Raw genomic sequence first — 21,405 nt, 5'->3', positions numbered from 1 at the left:
AAATATTTAATGTTGGAGTAATTTAACGACAGCTTTCTGTTCAGAGGATTCAAACTATGGGATGTTCAGGTTCTGTCAATTTTAAAAAAAAACTTTGGTTGAAGGTGGAAACATAGGAAATATTTGACGATTATCTACATAGTAGAATTAAAGAGTACTCCTATCAACTCACTTTTTAAAAAAATAAATTTTAAGAATAATATCATGTTGCTTTATCTATGTAACTCAAAATTCAACCTTTAGTGACTTCATCAGCAAAACTGTGGAATTACTGAATCAGACAATACAAGAAAGCTGATTCAACAAAGCTGGATGATGCTGGAGCACAATGATCTAATGACAATGGCACCATTAATACTAATTTACTCTGCATCGCTAAAACAAATTCAACAGCTTCCTTTAAGGCTCTTCTGATGAGATCAATGACTACTTAAGTATAAATATTCAATGACAAAATTCACAGGCACATCGCAAAAGATTTTAATGATCTCTGCAACTGTTATTTAGAAAAGGTTCTGACTCAGTAGACACAACATAGATCCAATGCGAATACCCAGAATGTGTTGTGAACAGTGCATATGATATGGAGAAACAGTTGCATTCTGAAGCCAGTCACTGTTTACTTCAAATATCGCATTAAAATGGCTTCCAACACATTCATTGCTAACACTGAAACTTGTGCAAGGTTTTTAAATGTTAGGAGCTCTGTAGTGTTTGCAGTAAAAATCACAAGAATAATTGATTATAGCATCATGTAAATCTGACAGAAAGCACTTACTGCTTCCATCCACTTGAAGAACACCCACATGTCAATACGTTGCTTGGTGCTGTCTAGACAGTCTGCTGCACCAGTATATATAGAGTATTGGTAGAAATAATCAATTTTATTAAGGCTTTAGATTTGTCATCCTAAAAAGAAAAAACGCTGAACTTCAACTGAGCATTTAAAAAAAATCTAGTTCAGTCACCATTTTCGCCACAAATGACAGTCGCAATTAACCCTCCTGAATAATGATCCATTTCCTGCTAAAGTTATTAAACTATTGCAGCTGTGATAAGAAAACTGGTGTGGATTGTATGCTTAGGATATTAATAGAATGATGGCTGGCTGACTTTAAATAAATAGCAAGATTCTCCCTGCTCAGAAGAGCGCATTGCTGTTCTAAAATGTCCTTTCACCTCCCATGCAAGTGTAAGCAAGGACAGCATGCATCTCTGCAATATGTAGTCTTGAGGGAAGAATCAACCTTGGTTTACTTCCAGAATTCCCTTATGTACCAAGCTTGATAGGGTTTGGTAAGGCATATTAAATATTTAATAACACTGAAAAAAAACTAATTGAATCACATTTCAGGGCTCTCTCCAATTGATGTGACAGAGAAGATGCTGCATATAATAACGATGCCCACATTCACTTAATATTAGATGTAAAATTTCAGTATGAAAGTCTATAATTTAATAGAATGTTACAACAGAGTAACATAAATAATTTAATTAATCTCTTCTTTCTTTTATCTTTTTCTGTAATGATGCAATTCTCTTTTATAAAGCATAACTCTGCTTCACTAGTTAAGTTTGGCACAAAATTCCAATGTTTGCCCAATTTGTGTCAAAGATTTTTCTTAACCTGTCCTTCAGTAGAGAGAACATAAGATCATAACACTATAAATAATAGGAACAAAAATAGGCCATCCAGCCCCTTCACCTGCTCCATCATTCAACAGGATAGTCCTCACATCTACTTTTCTGTTTTCTCCCCATAACCCTCAATTCCCCTACTGATCAAGAACTATTTGTCTCAGCCTTAAATATACACAACATTTCAGCCCCCACAGCTCTCTGTGGCAAAGACGTTCAAAGACTCAACACAGAAGAAATTACTCATCCCAGTCTTAAATTGGTACCCCTTTATTCTGAGATGATGCCCTCTGGTCCTAGGTGCTCCCATGAGGGAAAATATTCTCTCAACATTTATCCTGCCAAGCCCACAAAAACCTAATATGCTTCAATGAGATCAATCAGCAGTCATTCTTCTAAATTCCAATGAGTAGAGTCCCAAACGGTTTAACCTTTGCTCATAAGACAATTCCCCCAAAACTAAGGATCATTCTACCGAAACTTTTCTGAGCTCTCTCAATTTTGTGACAATTTTATATTGGCGTCCTCCTGCTTTAACATATTGACCAATGGAAGTAACCTCTCTTTGTTTATCTTGTCATGGTATTTCATGATCTTGTCGACATCAATCCATGAACTCAAATATGAAAACTCCACTTCTCAAGATACATTGCACAACCATAACTCCAAACTATTGGTAACAATCCAATAATCTACAAGGCATGTTTATATATCTTTCCTGCAATAACCTGCACTTGAAACCCCTATTCTGTCCCAAATAAAGTCTTCCACAAGTTCAACGTTACCTTCTTGGTTTTGTATTTGACACTTGTGCACAGAATGGAGGATTCATCTCACTTTGCAACTGCCATAAATTTCTCTCTACCTTGTGTTTGGTATAAACTATATTTGCCTTCCTTGTTCCTACACCCAAAATGTATCTTTCAAACATTGCTAAGTTGAACTGAATCAGTTTCCGTTCTGTTAGCCTATTTATGACTTCTTGCACAGCCTTAGCCACAACCTGCCATGATATATATTTCAAAGTCACCAGGAAACGTAATTATTGATTCATTCCTCAGTTGCCATTTGTGTTCAAAAAGAATAGAAAGGCTCATTATGAGCCCTGTGAAATACTATTCACACTTCACTGGCTGAATAACTTTTTTTTGCTATTTCACTTTAAGTTCCTTCTTTTTACTCCCAACTTCTCTCGTTGCACACAATCCCATGTGTCATTTCTTCACCTCTTATGTAGCAACTTATCTAAAATTGTAGACAAAAGCAAAAGATACGCCCATTGTATCTATTTTTAATTTAATAATGAGATGCGGGGATCACTGGCTACTCCAGCATTTATTACCCATCCCTTGGAGCCATTGGGAAAGTGGTAGCAGTAAGTTACTTCCTTGAGCTGCTGCAGGAATTTCCCTGAGGGTGCCCTCCCCAAAACTTTCAGGGGATTTTGACCCAGTGATACTGAAAAAACAGCGATATATTTCCACATCTGCAGCACCGGCATGGTAGGCAGTGTTTAGGTTCCTGGGCCTATTTGCTTCTGACCAGCCATTTCCTCCCTTCTTTCCTTAAACCTTTCCTTTTTTTTTTCTTCATCATTTTCCTGTAGGTGGTGGTGGCAAAGGTGGCATTGCAGAGGAAGGCAGATGGAGCAGAATGCTTGGCAAGGCGGTGGCACACTGGTCGGGCAGGGGAGTTTGTTGTAGTAGGCCCACAGCCAGACTCCAGGCATTGACTGTACCCGAGCAGGGACGCCAGGTTGTGATAGACCAGGAGCTGGGGACTCAGTTATTGGTGATATGGCAGCAGAGCTGGGGCTCCAGGCTACAGGGCGAGTGTGGATCTAGCAGAGGACCCAGCATCAGCTGCCTTTCAGCAAGGTGGGCTCTGTGACGAAGAGATAACACCCGGAGAGTGGTGATTCCAACATTGCTGTGTCCAGTGCAGGCAGCAGACAGGTTGGTGGAGGGGTGGTGGCGCAGATGTTGTTGCTGAGCTGGAGTTGGTGGAACTGAGATGGTCTCTTACAACTATGTCTTTTTATTCTAAAACTGTTCAAAATGTTGTCAGACGGTGGGAACAAATCACAAATTCAGGATGGTGAGCAGTTGGAGAAAAATGTGCAACTGGTTGTGTTCCCATGCATGTGTCACCCTTGTTCTTCCAGATGGTAATAGTTGTGGGTTTGGAAGTTGCTGTTGAAGGGGTTTTGGTGAATTTCTCGAGTGCATTTTGTAGATGGTACACGATGCTGCTACATGCATCAAGGAAGTGAATGTTTGTAAATATGCTTCCAATCAAGTGGGCTCCTTTGTCCTCGATGGTGTTAACTTTCTGTTGTTGGAACTGGATTCATCCAGGCAAGTGGAAAGTATTCCATTACACTGCTGATTTGTGCACTATTGATGGTGGACAGACTTAGGTGGAGTCAGGAGGTGAGTTATTCGCTGCAGCAACTGTTCATATGTAAAGTGGGGGTCATCCGTATCACTACTGTCTGAAGCAAGGTGACACAAACATCGTGGTTTAACTCCTACACCAGCTGAGATTACCATAAAGGTCCCACCTTCTAAACATCATCCCTCACCTGAGTCACAATGACCATCACATTAAACTCATCACTAGTTATCTCCCTCTACTGGGCCCTATTGTCTTCTGGGATGATGGCAACTTTAACTTTAGTTTTATGGCTAGTCCTGTTCAATTCAGTTTCTGTCAAAGGTAACTCCCAGGATGTTGATAGTGAGGGATTCAACAATGGTAATGTCACTGATTGTCAAGGGGTGATGACTAGATTCTCTTTTCCTGGTTTTCTCTCATTGCCTGGCATTTGCATGACACACATGTTACTTGCTACTGGTCATCGACATCTGGAGATTGTCTAGGTCTTCTTGCATTTGGACATGGACTAGTTAAGTCTCTTAGGATTCATGAATGATACTGAACATTGTAATATTCCAACTTCTGACCTTACGATGGAAGGTAATTGGTGAAGCAGTTGAAGATGGAAGGGGCTAAGACATTTAGCTGAAGAACTTTTGCAGAAATTACCTTGTAGCTGATAATGACTGACCTCCAGCAATCACAAACATCTTCCTTTATGCTAGCTATGACTCCAGCCAACAGAGAATTCTCCTCTCTCCTCCCCCCCCACAATTCCATTGGCTGTAGTTTGCCAGTGTTTATTGATGTCACACCTCAGTCAAATACAATGCCTTTGGTGTCAAGGGCAGACACTTTCACTCCACTTTCTCTACTATATCTTTAAAGAACTCTACACAATTAATCAAAGGCAATTTGCCATTTAGAAAAGCAAAGACTGTGGATGCTAGAAACCTGAAATAACAGCACAGAAAAATCTGGCAACACTCAGCAGTTCTGGCAGCATTTGTGAAGAAAGAAGTTAACATTTCAGGCCAGTGATCTTCTGTTAGAAGTTGAAACTTTATTTCTGGAACAGCACAGCAGGTCAGGCAGCATCCAGGGAACAGGAGATTCGACGTTTCGGGCACAGGCCCTTCTTCAGGAATGAGCAGAGAGTGTTCAGCAGGAGAAGATAAAAGGTAGGGAGGAGGGACTTGGAGGAGGGGAGTTGGAAATGTGATAGGTGGAAAGAGGTCAAGGTGAGGGTGATAGGTCGGAGTAGGATGGAGGCGGAGAGGTCAAGAAGAAGACAGCAGGTCAGGAAGGCGGTGCCGGGCGGGAAGGATCCGGCTGAGACAAGGTGGGGGGAGGGGGGATGAAGAAACTGGTGAAGTCCAAGTTCATCCCCTGCGGTTGGAGGGTTCCCAGTCGGAAGATAAGACGCTCCTCCTCCGACCGTCGGGTTGTTGTGGTTTGGCGGTGGATGAGTCCAATGACCTGCATATCCCCGGTGGAGTGGGAGGGGGAGTTGAAATGCTGTGCTACAGGGTGGTTGGGTTGGTTCGTCCGGGTGGCCCAGAGGTGATGTCCATATCCCTTGAATTAGTTTTTAAAACATTTAACAGGTATGGGAATCTGCATTAACTTTGGGGGCTGAAATCACGGGTGCACCAGTCAAAGCAACTGACATTCCATCTAACCAAGACACCCAGTGGGTTTGAACTCTTGTACCTTATTTGAACACATCAGTCATGATTCTTCACCACTGGTCAAAAGCAGAATGTCACAGAGGGTCAGGCCATCACTGGAGACCCATGGAAATGATTCCTGACAGCATGAGTGAGGAAGGAGACTAGTTGGAGAGGACAGCAGTTGGAATATTGAGTGATTAAAAGCAGAGGAAATCCACAGCATCTCTGCACTCTTGGAAGAGCCCCTCTCCACCTCTGAGCCACAAAAATTTGACCCCCAAGTATTTCTTTCAGTGCTGTTTCTGATCACTGTGTACTTTGACTCTAGTTATGTTATGGGGGCATGTCGAGTTCAGGTTTCCCATAATGAGGAATCTTATCCTGCCCCTTTCCCCTACTCATGAAAACAGGATCAGTCGGAACTGAGGGTGGGACTTCTAGATTAGAGGTCCCATTTCCATTTGGACAAGCTGTAGTCTCCAAAAACAGAGTCCCAATCTCCAGTTTTATCTACACTCACTCCAGCTAATTTAATGTCCATTTTGTTTGTATAAACTGATAATGTATATTTCTTAATAGTGAAACAATAAAAGAGAATAATAAAGCACAAATGATTTGCATTTATTTATCTTTTAGTAACCTCTCATGGCAATTCTAATGTATTTATTTGTGAAATAAGCAAGCAATAATTTCATACCAAATGATTGATATACCATATACTAACTTTAATATAAAAGTTAACCAAAAACAAAAAGAAATTTGCTATCAAAATGTCAACAATACTTCTATTTTCCATAGTGAGAAGGGCCTGTGCCCGAAACGTCGAATCTCCTGTTCCCTGGATGCTGCCTGACCTGCTGTGCTGTTCCAGCAATAAAGTTTCAACTTTGATCTCCAGCATCTGCAGACCTCACTTTCTCCTCTATCTTCTGTTAGAACTCTAACTCAGTCTCTCTCCCTCCAGATGATACTAGACCCGTGGAATATTGCCAGCAATTTTGTTTTTTTAGTGTTTCCTTTTGTATGTATATTGCTTGGCTGAAATTGGTTACCTGTGGGTTTGGTAAATATTTCCTAGGTTACAGATGATGAGTCATTTACCAGCCTCTCAGTTGCTTTCTGGCTTCGCAGTGTTTTCTCTACCTCCCTTTTTCCTATAGGGGTGTTGCATTTGCTTTTTTTTCCCCAGTCTCTGGCATTGTTCATCTTACTGTAGAACTTTGGAAAATTATAATCTACACTTTTGCTATTTCTTTTTTAACCTCAGAAACTCCATTAGGTATGATTATGACCTTTTTAAACAGTATCCTAATGTAGACTGTACATTTTTGCAACTGGAATCTACAAATACCATGGAATTCATTTGAGATTAAGAAATTCACAACCATTATAGATTTGCTCAAAATAACACTAGTGTTTACTCCAACAGGGTAAACTTCAGAATATAGATAAAACTGTATGAAAATAAATGGCCTTCTGCATTGACTATTGTCTGAGTAAGTAGACACAGGTGCTGTTTTAAGAGTGGTCCTGTGGCTTTTAAGTTGACAGCTGTACAGAACAGCTCACATTCTGAGAGTCTGGCTTCAGCAAGTCTTCTAAAAGAGACAGGCTTTGTTGCAAAATATTCAATCTACTTAGTTTTTCAATACTTTACAAGCACTGCTAGTTGCGATGATAAAGCAATGACCGTGTTTTTAAAAAGTGCTTCACTGTCATTCTAACTTCCTTGTGATCGATTAGTATTTCATCAATAGATATCACACCGACAGATTGACAGATATATTGTGATGCAATAATACCCCAGCATTGGACAAACAATGCGTGTACTGCATTGTGGACTAGTGCTAATTCATCTTAGTGATTGAAAAACAAACTATACAAGTCTTTTGCTGCTTGCAAAGCAATAAGGGAGACACAGATGCAAGTATAAGATTGATAAATATAATAATCATGTATATTTACATGTATTTGGAAAGGTAAAGACGGATTATGGATAGTCAACTTAGCTCTGTGCATGGGAAGTCGTATCTTATGAACTTGATTGAGTTTTTTGAAGAAGTAACAAAGATTGACGAGAGCAGAGCAATAGACATGATCTACATGAACTTCAGTAAGGTGCTCGACAAGGTTCCTCATGGTAGACTGGTTAGCAAGGTTAGATCACATGGAATAGAAGGGGAACTAACTACCTGAATACAGAACTGGCCTGAAGGTAGAAGACAGAGGACAGTGATGAATGGGTGCTTTTCAGACTGGAGATCTGTGACCAACAGTGTGTCACAAGGATTGGTGCTGAGTCTACTGCTTTTTGTCATTTATATAAATGATTTGGATGGGAACATAGAAGGTATAGCTAGTAAGTTTGCAGATGACACCAAAATTGGAGGCACAGTGTACTGCGAAAAAGGTTACTTCAGAGTACAACGGAATCGTGATCAAAAGAGTGGCAGATGGAGTTTAGATAAATGTGAGGTGCTGCATTTTGGAAAGGCAATTCAGGGCAGGACTTAAACACTTAATTGTAAGGTCCTGGGGAGAATTGCTGAAATCAACAGACCTTGGAATGCAGGTTGATTGTTCTTTGAAAGTGAAGTCACAGGTAGATAGGATAGTGAAGATAGCATTTGGTATGCTTGCCTTTATTGGTCAGAGCATTGAGTATCGGAATTGGGAGGTCATGTTGTGGCTGTACAGGACATTGGTGGGTCTCTATTGGAATACTGTGTGAAATTCTGGTCTCTCTGCTATAGGAAGAATGTTGTGAAACTTGAAAGGGTTCAAAAAAGATTTACAAGGATGTTGCCAGGGTTGCATGGTTTGAGCTATAAGGAGAAGCTGAATAGACTGGGGCTATTTTCTCTTGGGCATCAGAAGCTGAGAGGTGACCTTATAGAGGTTTATAAAATCATGAGGAGCATAGATATAGTAAATAGGAAAGGTCTTTTCTCCAGGATAGGACAGTCCAAAACTAGAGGGCATAGTTTAAGGTGACAGGGGAAAGATTTAAAAGGGAACTAAGGGGCAACTTTATCCTGCAGAGGTGCATGTATGGAATGAGCTGCCAGAGGAAGTGGTGGAAGCTGGTAGAACTGCACCATTTAAAAAGGTATAGGAGTAGGAAGGTTTGAGTGTGATATGGGCCAAATGCTGGCAAATGGGCCTAGATTAATTTAGGATACTGGTCTGCATGGATGAGTCGTTTTCTGTGCTGTACAACTCTACGACTCTATGAAGATAGGTGGAGGAAGGCTCCAGTGTAGCATAAACAGTCCACAATAGGTCAGTTAGGCCAAATGACTAGTTTCTGTGCTGTAAGTTCTTTGTAATGCATTTTCACTTCTGAAATGGAATGTAAATCTTTGCATCCATTTGATACAGAAGAATGAAAAGCATAAGCAAAATGTATTCCAGTCCAGCTGCAAATTAAGACATAGGAGAAAGTGAGGACTGCAGATGCTGGAGTACCAGAGTTGAAAAATGTGATGCTGGAAAAACACAGCAGGCCAGGCAGCATTCGAGGAGCAGGAGAATCGACTTTTCGGGCATAAGCCCTTCTTCAGGAATTAAGACATATCTCATTCTTCCACCATCTCTTCTTTCATTTAGTATCCAGCTCCTTCCAGTAATTGATTATGCTGTCCACTGCCAATGTCAGCAAGGACACTCAAACTCTCATGTTTACCAAGTTGTGCTATATATAGCCTTCTCACTAGATCTTAAAGGTGTTAAATATTTCAGGAAGGAGAAAAAAAACTGCGTTCGCACTACTGATGGCAACCGTTGAAACAGATGTCAGTCAACCTTGTCTTCCCAAATGATGGGGAAAGCAGCAATGCAAAGCTAATTGAGACAATTCAGTGATTCCTTTCATGGGAGCAAGAAGCATCAAACGACTCTGAAGGTTTACTCCACTGAATTGGAAATATAACTGATTTTGTTGTTTGTAATAGAAGTTCATACAATGGAGGGATTGATCCAGTATAGGGGAGAACAGCAAGTTAATTAGTAAATAGTAAAAGAAAGACCATAAGATACAAGTACAGAATTAGGCTATTCAGCCCAGAAGGTCTGCCCCACCATTTGATCATGACTCAACCCCATTTGCCTGCCTTCTCCCTGTAATTTACTCATCTGTCTTAATTGCGCTTTGCCTCCACACCTTCTACCGCAATGAGTCCCACAGATTCACTACTCTCTGGCTGAAGAAATTCCCCATCTCATCAGTTCTAAAGGGTCATGCTTTCACATCCTGGTCTGTCCTGGGAATATCATCTCCATGTTCACTCTATCACGACCTCTCAGCTTTCTGCAAACTTTAATCAGATATCCTCCTTATCCATCTAAACTCCTTTGAATATTGACTCAGAGTCCTCAGCTGCTCCTCATATAACACACCCTTCATTCCTGGGATCATTCTTGTAAACTTCCTCTGGACTGCCTCCAAGGCCAGCACATCTTTCCTGAGATACAAGGTAAATACTCCAAATACAGTCTGACCAGAGCCTTATTCAGCCTCAGCAGGACATCTCTGCTCTTATATTCTAGCCCTTTTGAAATGAATGCTAACATTGCATTTGCCTTCGTAACTACCAACTGAACCAATCTTATGGGATCACAGAATAATCTTATAGGAGGAGTAAAACAGGCAATAGAAGGCTGCTCAGGGACAGCACTTTCATAAGGAAGGTACTTTAAATGATTTTGATGAAAACAAAGTGATAGTAAGTTACGGATAACATGTTAAATTGTGGTCATGTCCTGCACATTAATCTCACACTAATGGAATTTCAGACATGGCATTCAAACGGCCCACATCCATAACATATTGCACATTACACAATATGAAGGAAATTGTACTATACTCAATCAATTATAGTAGACATTTAATCATCTGAATACCCACAGATTCCATTAGCTTAACACAGGATCTTTCTTGTACTCTCAAAACAAGGTTCTTATTGGGAATCTGTCCTTCCTTTTCAAATGCTTTCCTAGCTGCTCTGAATTTTTAAAAATGTCTTCGCTTTTTAATTCTGCTTTGTTGGTGTGACAAATAATCCCAGTGCAAAATCATAAATTGCAGAGAGCGACTGCTGGAGCAGCGCTTTGGGAGTTCAATAAATGAAATGATTCTAGAATTTCAACAGTACCATGTTGCAGGATCAACCAGTCAGGAAATTAGAAATGACCTTTTGATAACTTTCAGGGATGAGATGTGGTTAGATTCTCTATTCCCCAGCTGAAGGGCCCTTACAATTACCCAAGTGACTTCCCTCACCAGCAACACCCCCTCCCAGCCCCAACCTTTCCACGGATCAGCAAATTTTGTGCAAAGTAGCCATTTACCTTTGGAACATTTTAGTGTCTGTTACACCTAATCCACAGCATTCAAGATCTCTACTCTCCACCCCTCAGCATCCCCAGTTTCAATCATTCCACCACCAATTGTCTAGGCTCTACACTGAGTCCAATCCTAAATCATTACCTCTCTTCTATCCTTTAGGACAGCCTTTAAAAGTCACTACTTTGACTAAGCCTTTGGACATGTTCCCTCATATTGCCTTCTGTAGCTCAGCATCAAATGTTTAAGGACATTCTTGTGAAGCATTTTGGGATATTTTATTACAGTAAGGATGCTCACTAGTAAAAAGAGCATTTGATGTGGTCATTCCACAATTGGACATCAACAGACCAAAGCTCTTCTCAATACCATCAAAACATTTGATAGAAATGTAAGGATAGGATGATAGTGCTAATTTCATGTCGTTGCCACATTTAGATTACAGTCAATGGAAAATATGATGAGAAGAATTTCAAGTGTAATGCCAAGAAGTTCATGCATTAATAAAAAACATGTTTCTTTGTTCAAACAGGAATCTGTGCAGACTCTTAAACTGGGTGAAAGTATTAAAGAAAAAGACAGGAGATCTACAGCTCTGTTCCTTTCATAATCCAAGTCTGAAGTTGAGGAGGTCAAGATAAATCAATAACTGTTTCAGTAATCTATTCATATCCATAATAAAATTCAAGCCTGACAAAAAAAAAGGTCTGCCAAAAAAAAATCAATAACTTAAGGCAGACAAATCTCATATAAGCTTTGGTTGGTGTTTAATGGAATTTTTTGTATCCCATAGGAATGGAAGGAGGCCAAACAGCCCCTCAAGCCTATTTTGATAGTCAATGGGATTGTAGCTGGTGACAGTATTCTAACTCCATCCACTCACTGTGGATCTGTGGACGATATTTTCTGAATGGAGAGGTTTCCTGTAATAAAGACCTTCCATTCAAGTGTGAAGAATTTACAATGATCAGATATACTGTTGTTTGCACACATGAACAACTGGAGAAGCTGCTCCTCAATTGCAGGCAGATGATCAGAAAGGTAAGAATTCATAAACTATAACACTCAGAGGACGACATGAACTGAGCAAAGGAAATGCAATAACAACAATACCATAACAGTAAGTGACAAGTGAACTGACACTTCCTAATGAAGGAACATTACTCAGGTGAACAGTCTTCTTACACACTCCAATGAAGCATTTGCTCTGGTCAGGCTGCTGTCTGCTGCACTCAAACCATGGCAAATTCATCCCTCCAATTACTGCAGTCCTTCTGCTATTTAATCTTCTGTAAAATTCTGTCCCATACCTTTTCACAAACGTTGCTACAAAAATGCTAGATTTGTAACTAATTGAGCAACTATCGACTGCTTTCTAATGCCCAGAATTTTATATTGTTTCTTAGATCTGCTTTGACAGGGGCTTTATATAAATGCAGCTTAGCTTCCTTCCCATTCTAGTTTTGTTCTAGTTATAAAAGCTGATATTCCATTATACCTGTTTTGTTTTATGTATCTACTACAGTTTTTCTTTGCATCTCGAACCCCAAATTCCTTTGGATCTGCACTACTCCTATTTTGTTTTGCCACTTAAAAACTACTTTTATTAAAAAAAAATTGGATGTGGGTGTCCCTGGCTCACCCAGCATTTATTGCCCATCCTTAGTTGCCCATGAGGTCAAGGTGTTGAGCTGCCTTCTTGAAATGCTGCAATCCATTTGATATTGATAGACCCACAAGGCCATTAGGGATGGAGTTGCAGAATCCTGACTCAGTGACACTGAAGGAATGGTGTTTTATTTCAAAATGAGAATGGTGGGTGGTTTGGAGGGGAATTTGCAGCTGGTGGCTCTCTTATGAATCTGCTGCCCTTATCCTTTTATATGGTTGTGTAATACACTGTCAAAGGAGCCTTTATGACTTCCTGCACTGCACCTTGTGGATGGTATACATTGCTGCTACTGGATGTAGAACCAATCAAGCAGTTGCTTTGTTCTAGATGGTGTCAAACTTCTCAATTATTATTGGAGCGATACTCATTCAGACATGTGGAGACTATTCTAATGCACTTCTGATTTGTTCCTTGTAGATGATAGGCAGACTTTGGAAAATGAAACAATAGCTCTTTAGCTCATCAAGTCTTGGTGGTGTATGATGAAAAATTGTTTATGTTTGTAACCAAAATCACACTCTTCTAGTCATGGATTTTCATCCATATTACTATATATAGTTTTTTAAAAAAAGAGTAGCCTGCAATACGTCACACAATATATCCACTCAGCTCAACAATCAACCTTTTAAACCCTAATTTTATCTAATAAGGCATCAATGTGGAGATTCAGAGAAGTTGTTTTGTTTTCCCACTAGGAGTTACCAGAGGGCATTCAAGAGGGCATTAGATGCTTATTTCTATAGAAACATGCAGGGCTTTATGGAAGAGGCAGGGAAACAGCATTAAATCAAAATGGTCGCTCAAAGAGCCAGTACTGACACAATAGATCAAATGACCTGCCCTTCTATATGATATCAATTCTGAGATTCTGAAGGAGTTAATAATTTTGTGAGATTACTTAATGGAGAATTAAAATAGAGCACTGCTTGCTAAGGTTGAAGTCTTAGAATGCCTGCAGGGATAATTAGTGCTCTGAAGGTGCAGGCTGTACAGATGCTGCTTCCCAGAAAGCCTATAGCTACGACTGTCATTTGACGTGACAGCTGTGCAATTGAAATTATTTTTCTGCATAACGAAATGAGTCTTGCAACTAATTTACAAAACTAAGAAAAAAATCATTGCAAAATACTACTGCACAAAAGGAAAAATTGCAAAAATTCCTTACAGGTTAAAAAGAAATACTTGGTCATCTTCCTCACTCAACAAAAGTTATCTTCTTAAACAAAAGGGATAACCTTTGGATTTAAAAGACCTTTGGCTTCAGATTATTAGATTAGATTACTTACAGTGTGGAAACAGGCCCTTCGGCCCAACAAGTCCACACCGTCCCGCCGAAGCGCAACCCACCCATTGCCCTACATTTGCCCCTTTTTACCTAACACTATGGGCAATTTAGCATGGCCAATTTGTAGCTCTAACATATCCTTCTAATCCTTTATTGTGTGTTTTGTCCTACCCCTCCGTGGGATGGGAGAGTCACTGGCCAGGTCAGCATTTGTTACCTTCCACTACACCACCACCATTTTCCCACTGACGTTGCCGAGGAAACCGGAGCACCCAGAGGAAACCCATGCAGACACGGGGAGAATGTGCAAACTCCACACACAGTCGCCTGAGGCGGGAATTGAACCCGGGTCTCTGGCGCTGTGAGGCAGCAGTGCTAACCACTGTGCTGCCCACAAGATGATAGACCATCTTTCAATAACACTTATACCTTTGGCCAAAGGGCAACATTAAGTTCTACTGACGTGAAGTTTTCTTTACATGTCTAAATCTTTTATTAGTTAGAATTAGTTAACTTTGAGAATTCTTGAATCACATTTGAAATAGCAAAAGTTTGAATGGTTGTATTCTGCTTTCACCTAAATGTTTGCATTGCTTTTCAACACTGAGCCACACGGATGATGCTGGATTTGGAAAACATGTGATTGCTGTCCCACAATGTCTTTTTTAAACGGCTCGAAAGCCAAAGGAAATTTGTGAAATGAAACTCTTGAGCTGTTGTAGGTACATTATTCATTGTTAAGTTGTCTCCTAACTGCTATGTTTCAGGAAATACTTGTCAGAACATGGTAATATTCACTTATCATGTGGCTTAAGGCAAAGGACTACTACCACTTTCGCAGAGCAACAATGAATGAGTAATAAGTTCTGGTCAGCACAGAAGTAGAACTAGTTTGAGCTCATTTTTGGTCAACTGATTGCAACCAAGAGTACAATCGGATCTGGTATCCCCAGGTGAAGAGAAACATTTTACTATGTTAAAGGGATGAGGTCATAGATATAGTCAGAGTTTGAACCTATGGCCAATTACTCGGCAACGTCAGTGGGAAAATGGTGGTGGTGTAGTGGAAGGTAACAAATGCTGACCTGGCCAGTGACTCTCCCATCCCACGGAGGGGTAGGACAAAACACACAATAAAGGATTAGAAGGATATGTTGATAGAGCTACAAAGAGGAATACATGGGTCACTCGCACCAAATTGGATCTATTGGACTGAATGCCTGCTTCCATACAGTAAAACACCACTTAATTTCTCAAAGTGGAAAACAGTATTTGGAAGGTGAAAAGTTAAATTTACCATTGATGTCACCTGCAGTAAGGTTCACGTAAGTTTTTCGAGCAGCAACAAGATGTCTACTTATTAACTAAAATCCTGAGTTCTGAAAGGATTTTGCAGCTGAAACTCTACATTCACATTACATCTCATGGTACAAGTTGTATCAATTATGAGACAAAATATTCCTTGGACCTGGCAGATCAGTGAATGTGAGAAAGGCCATTTCTGTCATACATTTCTTAAAAATCCTGTTTATTCAGATTTAACAGTAATGGACAAATAGAGAACAAAGGTTGTATCTGCTCTCGCCCAGTGAATATACACTATAATTGGAATATTGTCCTTAAGGAGTTAAATTCAAGCCTGGCAGAATATTACAAAATGAATAATAGATATTCTAAATTACTCAGGAATTTCAAAAAAAATCTAAGCATTAATTTTATTATTCAGAAATAATGATATGAACACAGCAGTTTACTCCTCTTTTATTTGCAAGGGCTACTCAGTAATATATAAACCAATCGCCCATTTTCTTTTTACTGTTGCATCCCTCTGAAAACCACGGCAGAGTACATGGTGCAGCTCGGGAAGGAAGGTGGGGTCTGGGGGACATCTTGTGAACCTTTGTAACATCTTAACCTCATTATTTCCTGCATTCTGGATGTGCATTTCTGCATTTGACTCATTTTAAATATTCCTAACTTATTCTGCATCACCTATATCAAATCATTTCAGTGGAAAACTGTTTTTTCTATGTTCATCATTACTGGCTGCCCCTACGGTATATTAAGAATGCATTTGAATTGTCGATATGTAAAACTACCAGGATTGGCATTATGCGGTAGTCCTGCATCTGCAATATTAAATTGCACACGACACACAAGGGTTTAAAAAAAAAACACATCGCAGTATTATAACGCAATAGCATGTTATAACACAATGAAATATCTTACACGGGAGTGGCAGGAATATGGAATAAAATCCATGTTTGGTGGGGTGGGGTCGGAAAGAAGTTTGTTTATAGAAGTAGGCCACCTTCTGGTGGAAAAAAAGCTGCCGTAGGAAATACTGACAGACACAGCAATCACCTAACTCATCTGCTGAAAATCTTACGGTGTGCTAGAGGAAAACAGAATTAAGAAAGATAACCACATTTCCGCAGTCCGAGAGCCAAAAAGACAAATCTGTTGATCTACAAATTTAAACCACGTTCCGCGGAGAATTTGTTTGCTGTTAAATTATATCATTTCAAGGACCTAAACATCACCTCGCCCGTTGCTACATTAAATTAAAGAAAATCTCCCTCAGCAGTACCACAACTCAATTGTACACACTGGTGCTGCCACCCTGAGGAACGAACTAACAACACACAAATTTGAGAAGTATAACCAGCATTTCATCGAATTGCTAAATTATATTCCAAAAAAAAATAGAAAATTACAGGATTCGTTGTTTTGCAGCTTTAGAGCCGAGCTTCACCAAAGTACTTTTAAAAATTGTGGTTTTACATGGAGAGCAGATAATCAAAAATCCAGCAAACTCTATGTTTTACTTCTGTTTTGGGATGTAGCATTTTAAAAAAAATTCATTTAAAAAAAAGAAAAATATTTTTCATTGCACCTATTTATTTAATTTTGGTGGAATGATCTGTGTAGCCTTGTCAGCATAGTAAATTGCCGCAGTCTCTTTGTCTTTCCCTGACCTCACCTCTTACTCCACCCTCTCTTCCAAGGTGTTTTTTTTTCGCTGACGCGGACTGAATTTACACTTTATCGACAGCTTTAACTGCAACCTGCGTCAGATATTTAGCACTCAGCAGCACAATCTGTGCAATGGTGATAATCACAGCATGCCTAATCTTACTGCTTTCCTGTGTCGGCTTCACACTCGAATGAAAAAGAAATGCCAAATTAAACACAGTGTGAGACACCAAGAGCAGTCACCCACCCTCTGCCTTCAATCTGCATCCCAAAAAGAACGTGCTAAATACAGCAAATGGACAAAGAGATACAGATAAAGGCTGTGTCCTCAAAATAATTCTTGGTCGGATGCCTCTTGCATTGTTTCTCTGCACATGCCGACGAAGGAATTTGTACTGTCCAGCTAGACAGGGGGAATTGAGGAGGTGGAAAGATGGGAATGAGAATTTTTTTTGCTCTGATCTGCAGCTGGTACTATCAATGAACACTCCCAGTTCAAGGACGGTATCAGTACAGTATTGTACAGTACATCCCTTTCATTCCTTTACCCCAGTGTTAACACACCGCCATCTGGTGTTACAAATCGCCATTTTCATTTCTTACAGTCGACAATCTTTATTAATTCAAGTAGTAAATTGAGCCCAAATGATTTCTTGCTAAATACACCCGTTTATTGATACTGAAACAGCATCTATAATAACGACTTTCAAAAGCACTGGAGTCCTTTGCCTCTATAGCTCTAGACACTGACATAAGACTAATAGGCTATTTGGCCAATCAGGTCTGCTCTGCCTTTCAATTACAGGTGATAAGTTTTCAAACCAATTTTCCTGTTTTCTCCCCGTAACCTTTCATCCCTTTGGCAATCAATGAGTTACCCATCTCTGCACTAAATATATTCAATAAGTTGGCCTCCACAGACCTCTGTGGCAATGAGTTCCACAGATTCACCACTCTGACTAAAGAAGTTTCTCCTTATCTCCATTCTAAAGGGTCTTCCTTAACTCTGAGGCTGTGTCCTCGGGTCCTAGTTTCTCTTCCCAATGGAAACATCAGCCCAATGTCCACTCTGTCCAGGCTGTTCAGTATTCTGTAAACTTCAATTAGATCCCCTCATGTGTCATAACATCTCTGAACTGGTTGTTACCCAGTCAATTTCTCACCCGATTATGCTCAATTAACGTATAATCTTCAGCTGGTCCCTTGTTCCATTTTACATAATAACAGACTGGGCTATTTCCATATGCTCTTAACAATCCTCCCTCATTCTATACTCTGTAAACTTCAACTGATTCAAATGTCTAACGTATAAGAAATACCATACACCAATTACCCTTGCTCACTGACCCATACTGTGTTGAGTCAAAAAATTCTTACTTTATTATTTTCATCCTCTTTCTTCAAATCTCTCCATGGTCTAATTTTTCCCATCTCCAATTTCCTTCTGTCCAGCATCCTCCAGAGGCCCACGTTGCTTTAATTCAAGCGTCATGCATCCCCAATTTTAATTACTCAGCCACTGATGGCACCTGCAGTTGTCCGAAGCCTTTGCACTGGAAATCTTTCCTAAATCTTCCTCTGTTTTAAGATGCTGCTTAAAGGTTATCTGTAATAGCTCGGGGGCTTGCTATTTGATAACACTCCTATGAAGCATCCTGAACATTTTACAAAATTAAAAGGTGTTACACAAATGGAAGCCTTTCTTGATGTCGATTTCATGGCAAACTGCATAGAAATAAAATGTGACTAACAAAAATCTATAAGAAAGGAAAAACACATGAATGTCTCACCTGCATTCATGTCAAATGCTGCATTCTTCTTCTGTTTTTCTAGTCGCTCTTTCTCTGCCTTCTCTTTGGCAAGTTTGGCTCTTTTGATTTTTTCTTCAGCTTCTTTCCTTTTCTTGTTCTCCATTACTGATTGCTGAGAGATAAAAAAATAGTTAAAGAGAGAAGGAATTGTACTTCATTATGCCTTTCACGGTCTCGGGGCATTTCACAATGTTTTATAACAAATGAAATACTTCTGGAATGCAGTCACACTGTAATGGGCGGGGGCAGTCAGTCAGCGCAGTTGGCTGGATGGCTTGTTTGCAATTCAGAAGTATGGTTTGATTTTTGTAAAGTCTAAGGACTCCTCAAAGGCCCTGCCCTCCATATGAGGCATCAACCTCAGTTAAATTTATTCTCTCTCATGAGGGAACAACACATGGTCTGCTGGGACTATAGTGACTTCCACTTCACAATTGTAAGAGAAGGAAGAGCTGCAGTCATTTTGTGCACAGTAAGATCTTGTAAACAGTAATATAAATGACCAGATAAACAGTTTTAGTAATAGGCATAATGAAAAATACTGCCCAGGACCATAAAATCTGTTATATCCATCCAAGACAGTAGATACAGCCACAGATAAATGTTTGAACTGAAAGACTGCACTTCCAACAGTACAGCACTCTTTCAGCATTCAAGGTTTGTGTAAAGATTTGTAGCTCAGGTGCAGTTGTGGTAGTTGTGGGTATGTTCGCCGAGTTGGGAAGTTGATTTGTAGATGTTTCATCCCCTATCTAGGTGACATATTCAGTGCTTTGGAGCCTCATGTGAAGCGCTCCTGTGCTGTCTCTTCTGGAATTTATTTGGTTCTGTTCCTGCTGTTGCTGGTTGCCAGCTCTAGTTGTTCATTGTAGTGATTAGTATATTGGGTCTCGGTCTATGTGCTTGTTGATGGAGTCCACGGATGAGTGTCATAAGACCATAAGACATAGGAGTGGAAGTAAGGCCACTCCACCATTTAATCATGGCTGATGGGCATTTCAACTCCACTTACCCGCATTCTCCCTGTAGCCCTTAATTCCTTGTGACATCAAGAATTTATCAATCTCTGCCTTGAAGACATTTAGCGTCCCAGCCTCCACTGCACTCCGCGGCAATGAACTCCACAGGCCCACCATTCTCTGGCTGAAGAAATGTCTCCGCATTTCTGTTCTGAATTGACCCCCTCTAATTCTAAGGCTGTGCCCACGGGTCCTAGTCTCCTCGCCTAACAGAAACAATTTCTTAGCGTCCACGCTTTCCAAGCCATGTATTATTTTGTAAGCGTCTATTAGATCTCCCCTTAACCTTCTAAACTCCAATGAGTACAATCCCAGGATCCTCAGCTGTTCCTCGTATGTTAGGCCTACCATTCCAGGGATCATCCATGTGAATCTCCGCTGGACACGCTCCAGTGCCAGTATGTCCCTCCTGAGGTGTGGGACTCCAAATGGGGCCTAACCAGAGCTTTATAAAGTCTCAGTAGCTCATGCTTCTAGAAATTCTCTGGCTGTTCTGTTTGGCTTGTCCTCGGATTGTTGTGTTGTCTCAGTCGAATTTGTGATCCTTGTCATCTGTGTGTGGCTACTAGTGACAGCTGATTGTGGCATTTAGTGGCTAGTTGGTGTTCGTGGATGCGGATTGCTAGTTGTCTGTTGTTCTGTCCTATATAGTGTTTTGTCTTTGCATGGAATCTTGTAAATTATATTTGTCTTGCACATGATGGGTATAGGGTCTTTTGCCCTGGTGAGTTGGTGTCTGAGCGTGGCTGTCGATTTATGGTAGTCACGAATCCCAATGGTCAGATAAGGAATCAAATACTACCACCCTGTGTCGGATACAGACCACCAATCAACAATCCACAAGGGAAACAGTCAGAGAAAACAGTCTCAGGATGATGTAGGTTATGATTACAGACGCAGACAACGGACTACACAGGTACAGATAAAAAAAAACTGTGTGCCAAAAGTCATTAATTTCAAAAACCACCAATTGGAAGTGCACTGTGACAATCCAACAGACCATCACCATAGGATAGAATAGAACCATGTACAGAATGAGAACAGTTTGACAAGACAAAATGACTAAGCTATCCAACAGCGAGAAGATAACACGATAGAAACCTGGATAAGAAACCTCTCCAACAGATAGCTTACAGACATAGAAAAAGCTGTACTAGCCAAGAGACTCAACCACAACCACAGGGATGCAAAAACAATAGACTTCCTAGCTGCAGTAGAGCATATGCTCAGAACTAACAGACTAACTGAAGAGATACAATAAACCAGTCAGACAAACCAAGGTACCCTTACTAACAAAGAAAAGACAAATGAACAACCTCAATGAGAAAGAGAGAGAGAGAGAGAAGCCCTAAAAACCCTCAAAAATGACCAGAACATAATCAGTACCAGCAGGCAAGGACAGAATGATAGCTATCATGGACAAGATTCAATATTTTCAGAAAGCAGATACTGACACCTACCTACAGAAGGAGTGTGACTCCACGCCACGGTTAACCAATAGAATAAACAACACACTACAGAACCTACAAAAAAGGACTAATAACCAGGATTGACCTACAAAAGATGAAACCAGAAAGCAACAGCCCCCCAAGATTTTCTGGATTACCC

General features: G+C 40.2%; 1 protein-coding gene across 1 annotated transcript in view; it reads right to left on the bottom strand.

Moving 5' to 3' along the window:
* LOC122556419 (protein diaphanous homolog 1-like) overlaps positions 1 to 21,405 on the bottom strand; it is a 350,992-nt gene that overhangs the window by 47,297 nt on the left and 282,290 nt on the right. The window contains 1 exon segment of the mRNA XM_043703032.1: positions 18,758 to 18,890. Coding sequence (XP_043558967.1) covers positions 18,758 to 18,890 — 133 coding nt within the window.

This window comes from Chiloscyllium plagiosum, chromosome 14 (genome assembly GCF_004010195.1).
Source record: "Chiloscyllium plagiosum isolate BGI_BamShark_2017 chromosome 14, ASM401019v2, whole genome shotgun sequence".
Classification (NCBI taxonomy): Eukaryota; Metazoa; Chordata; class Chondrichthyes; order Orectolobiformes; family Hemiscylliidae; genus Chiloscyllium; species Chiloscyllium plagiosum.
The sequence above is the reverse complement of the archived record's forward strand: the minus strand, read 5'-3'. Positions and strand labels throughout refer to the sequence as shown.